The 8176-nt window shown below is 41.7% G+C and overlaps 1 protein-coding gene across 1 annotated transcript; it reads left to right on the plus strand.

Moving 5' to 3' along the window:
- Positions 1 to 5467: 5467 nt before the first annotated feature.
- LOC308352745 (olfactory receptor 2A1/2A42-like) lies at positions 5468 to 6409 on the plus strand (the record flags this gene model as incomplete). The annotated part of the gene is made up of 1 exon (XM_080819087.1): positions 5468 to 6409. The coding sequence occupies one exon, from the start codon at positions 5468 to 5470 to the stop codon at positions 6407 to 6409; it is 942 nt and encodes a 313-aa protein (XP_080675213.1).
- Positions 6410 to 8176: the final 1767 nt, after the last annotated feature.

Consider the following 8176-nt stretch of genomic DNA (forward strand, 5'->3'; position numbering starts at 1 on the left):
ATTATTGCTACTGTGAATAAGATAGTATTTCCCAAGGTTATAAATACATATATATATGTATATACATATGTATATATATATTTTAAAATATACCTATGTCTTGTAAAACAATTAACCTGGATAAAGCCAATTTACCCGAATGTAGACTTTCTATGTAATCAAAATCTTCTAGAAACCACTCAAATATGGAACTATTGATATGTCTCTAGAAATACCGTGGTGGAGGAAATAAGAAAGATTTTGAGAATGGGAAATGTAGACAAGAGATAAGGAAAATTGGAAACAGAAAGAGAATGTCATAAAGGGGACCAGGAGAGAAGGAGATCAGAATGAGGCAATGATATAGTGAGGCAGAGGAACAGAGACAGATAGACATAACCATCAAGAAAGAGGAGGGGTGCCTGAGTGGCTCAGTCAGTTAAGCGGCTGCCTTCTGCTCAGGTCATGATCTCAGGGTCCTGGAATCAGGCCCCGCATCGGGCTGTCTGCTCAGCAGAGACCCTACTTCTCCCTCTCTCTCTGCCTGCCTCTCTGCCTACTTGTGCTCTCTCTCAATCTCTCTGTCAAATAAATAAATAAAATCTTTATTAAAAAAAGAGAAGATTCAGAGCAAGGAAGTTACCAGGAATAAAGAGAAACATTGCGTAACGATAAGGGTGAATTCTCCAAGAAGACATAATCCTTAATATGTATGCACCTAACAGAGCATCAAAATACATGAGCCAAAACCAGTAGAATTGAAAGGAGAAATAGATGAGCCTACTATTAGAGTTGGAGACTTCAGTATCCCTTCATCAGAAATAGACCCAGCAGACAGAAAATCAATAAGGATATAGCTGAACTCAACACCACCATCAATCAAATGGATACAATGAACATCTACAGACTACTTCATCCGACAATAAGGAGAAAATACACATTCTTCCCAAGCTCACACAGGACATCCATTCACCCTGGTAGATCACATTCTGGGATATAAAACACACCTGAACAAATTAAAAGGAACAGAAGTCACACAATGTGTGCTTTCGGACTACAATAGAGTTGAAGTAGAAATCAGAAGCAGAGAGTGAGCTGGAAAATCCCCAAATACTTGGAGATTAAACAACATTCTTCTAAATAACACATGGGTCAGGGAGGAAAATCTCAGAAATTGTAAAATATTTTGAATTAAAAGAGAGAGAAGGGTTCTATTGAGTACATGAATAGCAACAATTATTTTTTCTATTACTTGGAAGTAAACCATCCAATACTTCGGTTGAACTAAGGATTTAAAAAAATAGTTTTTATTTCAGGAATGCTGTGTGACTCATGCCTACAGCATTAGAAAAGAGTTTGTCAGCTCTTCAGATCTTAAATTTTACTTTTGAAACCTAGGCCCCATCGAGTACTGGCAGGTTTGTTCCTGTGTAAAGATATGATTTCAATCTTAGATATTTACTTTGAAACCACGAAGACACTGGATAGTTTATTAGTCACCAAACAGTTTGCCAGTTTTTAAATTACTAAGTGCTATATACATATACGATACACCGTTTATAGCACAAAACAATGTCTGAATGTTGCATTTAGAACTGAGATGTATTTAATTTCTTTTTTAGCTCCTCCTCTCACTTCTGCTAGTCCTTTAGCGAAGTTAATCCATTGATTCAGGTAAGAGGCTTTCAGTATCCTGCAGAATAAAATAAAATGTGGGGAAAAAAGAAAACAGAAGTGTCTTTCAACTGTCTGATGCTTAAATATTTTGGAGATTCTAGTTTAGTGTTATTTTTTTCCCTTGGGAAAAATGTCCTTTATTGGACAAGCAAGATTTAAACAAGGCAGAAATTCCAGACCCAGTGCAAGGATAGTCCAAAAATTCAATATTTAGGCATTCACTTATTTTGTATGTTCATTCATTCATTTGTTCACTCAATAAATATTTTGTGCCAGAATTACAAAAATGAATACATTTATTCCTGGTCAAAGTTTGTAGTATGACCCACTTCTGTGAAAGAAACCAGACTTTCAGCCCATATGGCTACTGTTCCTTTTTTTTTTTTTTTTTTAGGATTTATTTATTTTCAAGAGAGAGAGCACAGGAGCATGAGCATGAGCAAGGGGAGGGGCAGAGAAAGAATTTCCAGCAGATTCCCTGCTGAGCAGGGAGCCGGAGCCAGGACTCTATCTCATGACCCTAAGCTCCTGACCTGAAGCCAAAATCAAGAGTCGGATGCGGTGCCTAACGGACTGGAGCCACCCAGGCGCCCCATGGCAACTGTTCTTAACTTTAACGTATTCATCAGGCCCTCCTGTCTCTTGTCTGTCTCTTTAAGTTTCAAAGAGATTCAGACTTTGCAAGTAATTTTTTTCTTTATGTAACTAACCATTCGGAAGTGGCAAAATGAATTAAGGAGGAAGTGAATAGAGAGGTTGTGCTTTTCATAAGATGTGGGTTCAGATGCATTTTCGCAACTAAGTATTTTCATATGCTTTGTATGTTTTCTAAATCAGTTCAAAGGGCTGTCCTGGCACAGTGATTTTTTATATAATTCTAAAAAAAAAAAAAAAACCAACCCTGGTCATGTGTTAGGAGTTCATAGTATCCATGAATGACTTGACGTACCCTTTAGTTAATCCATTTGTGACTTGATGATATCATTTATTGATAATGGTTATTCTATAAAAGTCATTTGCTGATTCTAGAGAGGGATCTAATGGCGATGTTCTTCAGGTCCCAATTAGCCGCTCAGATAAACTTTTTTGGGGTTGTATTTTAATGAGGTGATCTCTGTCCTGGGCCTGGTCCTCACCTATAAATCCAGCTTTGGAAATTTGGTTAGGTATATACATTTCCATCTATATCATACTATCCAGACTAAACGGGAAAAAAAGAAGAACCATGCGTAAACCTGAATGGAATTATTTATTGTAAAAATATTGGCAAGAACTTTGCTTAGTAGCACATTCCCTCTTTGTCAAAATATCTGCATGAGAAGGTAAATTAATACCTCATGGTTAACTGGGGAGCAGGGACTCAGAGCAGAGGGCATTCACTGGAGATCTGAGAGCTGGGGTTACTGACTGCTACTCACTCAGGCCACCTGGACTGAGGATACACACCCACCAGGAGGACAGCTCTCTCACTCCCTGGACGGTACTGAAGAGGTGCCAGACCTCATGCATGACCCCATTCTCTATACCTCAGCCTTTATGTTGACAGGCACCCTACACAATTGTTACATTTGGGTCCCCTACTTACATACAGACCCTCCCCCACTCTAGTTCCTTGAGATGGTAGCAGAGCACTTTGAGTGAAGTTTAGGACAGACTCATGCTCCCCACCTACATGTCCACGTGGGTTGTCATGTTTCCTCCTCCAGTTCTTCTCAACCATGAGGAGTGGATTTTGCAAGTTTTATTTTTCAAGAAGCAGGGTTATTTCTCTTATTCTCAACTTCCTCAGGGAGCCTCTCATTAACATCTCCATTGTAATTAATGACAGCTGGACCAGGGTCTCTCTTTTTTTTTTTTTTTTAAGATTTAATTTATTCACTTGACAGAGATCACAAGTAGGCAGAGAGGCAGGCAGAGAGAAAGGAAGGGAAGCAGGCTCCCTTCTGAGCAGAGAGCCCGATGCAGGGCTCGATCCCAGGACCCTGAGATCATGACCTGAGCCGAAGGCAGCGGCTTAACCCACTGAGCCACCCAGGCGCCCTGGACCAGGGTCTTAAAACAACATCTTTCCTTACGTGAATCCCGGAGAGACTTTTCTTCAGAGGCAAGAAGGCACAAGGTCAATAGTTCAGCCTCAGGTTATTTTTGCTTACTAAAGGCACAAAAGCATGCACTGGAAAGATGCTGATTGCTACATGGTGTAACGAGGAAGCTGTTACTAAGGACTTAAGAATAAGCCGATCACTATTTGGTCTATCACCAATTCACAGAAACCTCAAACACCTGACCCTCAGTGTGTTGCTATAGCAATCCGTAAATGACCAATTCACTGCATTATCTCTTTGCCAAAAACTTTTAAATAAGCTATCTATAAATTATTTAGCCATTCTTATATTATCGAAGTAAGGCAGACTTCATTTTTTTTTAAAGATTTTTATTTATCTATTTTGAGAGAGAGAGAGAGAGACAGAGTGAGAGAGAGCGTGAGAGGGGAGGTCAGAGGGAGAAGCAGACTCCCCATAGAGCTGGGAGCCCGATGTGGGACTCGATCCCAGGACCCCAGGACCTGAGCCGAAGGCAGTTGCTCAACCAACTGAGCCACCCAGGCACCCAGCAGACTTCATTTTTTAATAAATGATTGCTTCTTGTAATGGGTTTTTAGAGATTTTATTAATTTATTTGACAGCGAGTGAGACAGAACGCACAAGCAGGGTGAGCAGTAAGCAAAGAGAGAAATAGGCTCCTCTCTGAGCAGGGAGCCCGACATGGGGCTTGATCCCAGGATCCTGAGCTGAAGACAGATGCTTCATGACAGAGCCACCCAGGAGCCCGTTTCTTACGGTTTTGAATTTCACAAGGGTACAAGATGCAAATGCTAAGCCATAAAACATCCTTCCAGGTATAGCGTTTCTTGGTTATGTTAGTACTGGATTTGCTCTTTTAATAGAAGGAGAGATGAGATGAAATACAAATAGGGCATAGGAATTGCATCTTAAAATGTCTTTACACAGATCCATTCACACCACAGCCTTCAAATCAAGCATGAGTGCCTAACCTCCTACTTGTTTACACGCCTGCACACAAAGTCAAGACTCATGATACATGAACACTGGGCAGCCTGCCCAAAAGACAATTCCTACAAAGTTTATAGCTTGTATTTGGAACCATTTTTTTGGTAAATCAGTAACTAGAAATCAATCAGTAGACTGCTAAGTGGCCAATTGTCAGTTGGTATTGTCACCCACTGTAAAATATAGTCAATGGAGCCCGTAGGTACACACCCACTGATTGCTTCTTAGCGACTTAAACAGTCCCCGAAGATTCTCCTGCTTTCATCACATAAGCTCCTCTAGAGTACAAAGGTGGGTTTCTGATGCTGAAAGCAGCATGGCTGATATTTCTAATTAGAAACTGGATTTTCACATCTCTTTCCCAGGCTACACTAATTCTCATATCTGGAGTCCTTCCATGACGGATGACCTCTACACTCCAGCAGTGCTCTTAATAATTCTGTCATGTGCAGCTCCAAGATAATCCGTATTTAAGGTTACTTTATTTCCTCTTTGGTTTGACATTCTTCCTCCCCATTACAGTGTCACTGGCTCTAGGTAATCTGTCCTTGGAGACATAATCCCCTTTCTTAAAACTGGTTGTCAGATTAAGTGATTAACTTAATGTGTCACTAGATTGTTAATTTTAAAAGTTTATCTTCTAAAAATGACAAAATGTATGATATAATGTCTAGTGGTTTTTTTTTTTTTTTTTTGACAATTCTTTCCCAAGCTTTCCATTTTACCTTTTTCATAGTGAAATGGGGGAAAATCAGACAGCAGTGACAGAGTTCATTCTACTAGGATTTTGTCTTGGCTCAAGAATTCAGATGGTTCTCTTTGGGCTCTTCTCTCTCTTCTTTGTCTTCACCCTGCTGGGGAATGGGCTCATCCTGGGGCTCATCTCACTGGACTCCAGACTGCACACCCCCATGTACTTCTTCCTCTCCCACCTGGCCATCGTCGACATAGCCTATGCCTGCAACACCGTGCCCCAGATGCTGGTGAACCTCCTGAAGCCAGACAAGCCCATCTCCTTTGCTGGCTGCTTGACACAGACTTTTCTTTTCTTGACTTTTGCTCATACTGAATGTCTTCTCCTGGTGGTGATGTCCTATGATCGGTATGTGGCCATCTGCCACCCCCTCCGGTATTCTGCCATCATGAGCTGGAGGGTCTGCATCACCCTAGTGACGACCTCCTGGGCATGTGGCTCCCTGCTGGCCCTGGTCCATGTGAGCCTCATCCTGAGGCTGCCCTTCTGTGGGCCTCATGAAATCAACCACTTCTTCTGTGAAATCCTGTCTGTCCTCAAGTTGGCCTGTGCTGACACGCAGCTCAACAAAGTGGTCATCTTTGTTGCCTGTATGTTTATCTTAGTCGGGCCCCTCTGCTTGGTGCTGGTGTCCTACTCACGCATCCTGTTGGCCATCCTGAGGATCCAGTCTGGGGAGGGCCGCAGGAAGGCCTTCTCCACCTGCTCCTCCCACCTCTGTGTGGTGGGGCTCTTCTTTGGCAGCGCCATTGTCATGTACATGGCCCCCAAATCCCGCCACCCTGAGGAGCAGCAGAAGATCCTTTTCCTGTTTTACAGTTTTTTCAACCCTATGCTGAACCCACTGATCTACACCCTGAGGAACGCAGAGGTCAAGGGTGCCCTGAGAAGAGCAGTGTGCAAGGAAGGTCATTCCCCACTGGAGTGACATTGGAATCCGTAGCCTCAGTAGTTCCCTGGAGCCTTAGGTACTGCATATCACCTAAGTTTCTCAGTCTTTATATCTGAGGCTGAAAAATCCAAGAGACTCTGTAAAGCACTCCCTTTTCCCAGAAAGTATTTAGGTTTTATTGAACTCATTATATGTAATTCTATCAAATATATCCTTTCATCTAACTGCATAGTCAGTTGAGAACTCCTAGAGGAATAAATTGATTTCATCCACTGCTGTGGGTCCTAAAAGGTTAAAATAGACACTCTACCTGTGACGTCATCATGTGTGCTCATTAATAGCAGAATGCAGGCTTTACTGGACATAGCCACGTCAGTGACCATTTTTAAAAACCTTATAGCCACAGAGACTTAAGACCTGTTGATACCTTTTTCCTTTTTTTTTTTTTAACCCCATATCAGGATGTTTCCCCTTAATTGTACTTCCTCCTATAAATAGTAAATGTACCTAAATGCCTACATAGACTTAGGGGGTCACTGATGTTGTTGATTAAACCTTATAATCTATCTTATAAATTTCCGTGGTCAGAAAGTAAGTCTGCACACATTCAGCAGCTGGCGTCCCAGGGAATTACCCAATGAAATCCGCTTTCCAGCCTGTCCTGGGCTTTTGATGGCCGCTTGGTTCTAAACTCTTCTCGCCTGTTTGAGAAGAGTATCTGTGATTCTTTCTGGACAGACACGTACTCGTCACTAGAAGGAGTTGGCAAGCGCTACTGCCCAACTCAGAATGACCAGGTAGGGATGGAAAGCCCCAAGCAGAGGCAGCCGAGTGGGGAAAAAAGGTTTTAACAATAATAATAGTAGTTAACATTATTATTATTATGTACTTACTCCATGCCATCCACTGCACATAGATAGCTAATTTACAGAGATCGCTTCATTTTTATTATAAAAATCTATGTCTCATTACCATCCCATTTTACAGATGCAAACACTAAGCAAATGGCAAATGCTAGACCCTTGCCCCAGCGATCTGACTCCCAAACCTTCTCTGTGCAATGTGGTACACCATTGTCAATATTACCAGATTAAGAATAAGGCTAACCTCTCCTAACCTAGGATACGCGAAGTGAATATGAGTTTCTTCTGAGTCTAATACATGCCACAATGAGGCTGGGAGAACCAGAGATTATTTGTGGAAGGCTTCTTGTTCCGGTTGGTGAGTCCCATGGTCATGGTCACAGAGAACATTAGGAGCTTCTGAGCACAGAGAGGGAGGGAATGGAGGCTGTTCTCATTGAGGTGAGAGGTTTGGTTTAGAACTCAGCTGGTGGCAAGAAGCAGAAGCAAGTCATCTCTAGTTTCACACACAGCACGCACATGTTCATGCACATCTGCATGTGTGAGTGCAAGCACACACTTATAGAGTCCTTACAGCGGTGACACACTCCATTCTAAGTACTTTACATGTATTATCTTTTTTAATCCTCATAACAACCCTGTAAGATAGGAACTATTAACCACTCTTTTTGGGGAGAAAACAGAGGCAAAAATAGATTGAGTAACTTAACCAAAGCCTTGCAACTGGTAAGTGTCTAGTCCAAGATCAAACTTAGGTGATCTGACTGCTAAACCCGTGGGCATAACCACTAAGTTAAAGTCAAAGAAACTGTGAAATTTCAGAAGCAGGAAATGGAAATGGAGGAAGCGAGTAGGAAACTTTCAACCTCCAGCCGGAGAGAGGCATTGGGCTCCAGATAGAAAAGGTACTTATGTTTATAACATAAGTTATAAAAATAAG

The sequence above is a fragment of the Martes martes genome (assembly GCF_963455335.1).
Source record: "Martes martes genome assembly, chromosome: 11".
NCBI lineage: Eukaryota > Metazoa > Chordata > Mammalia > Carnivora > Mustelidae > Martes > Martes martes.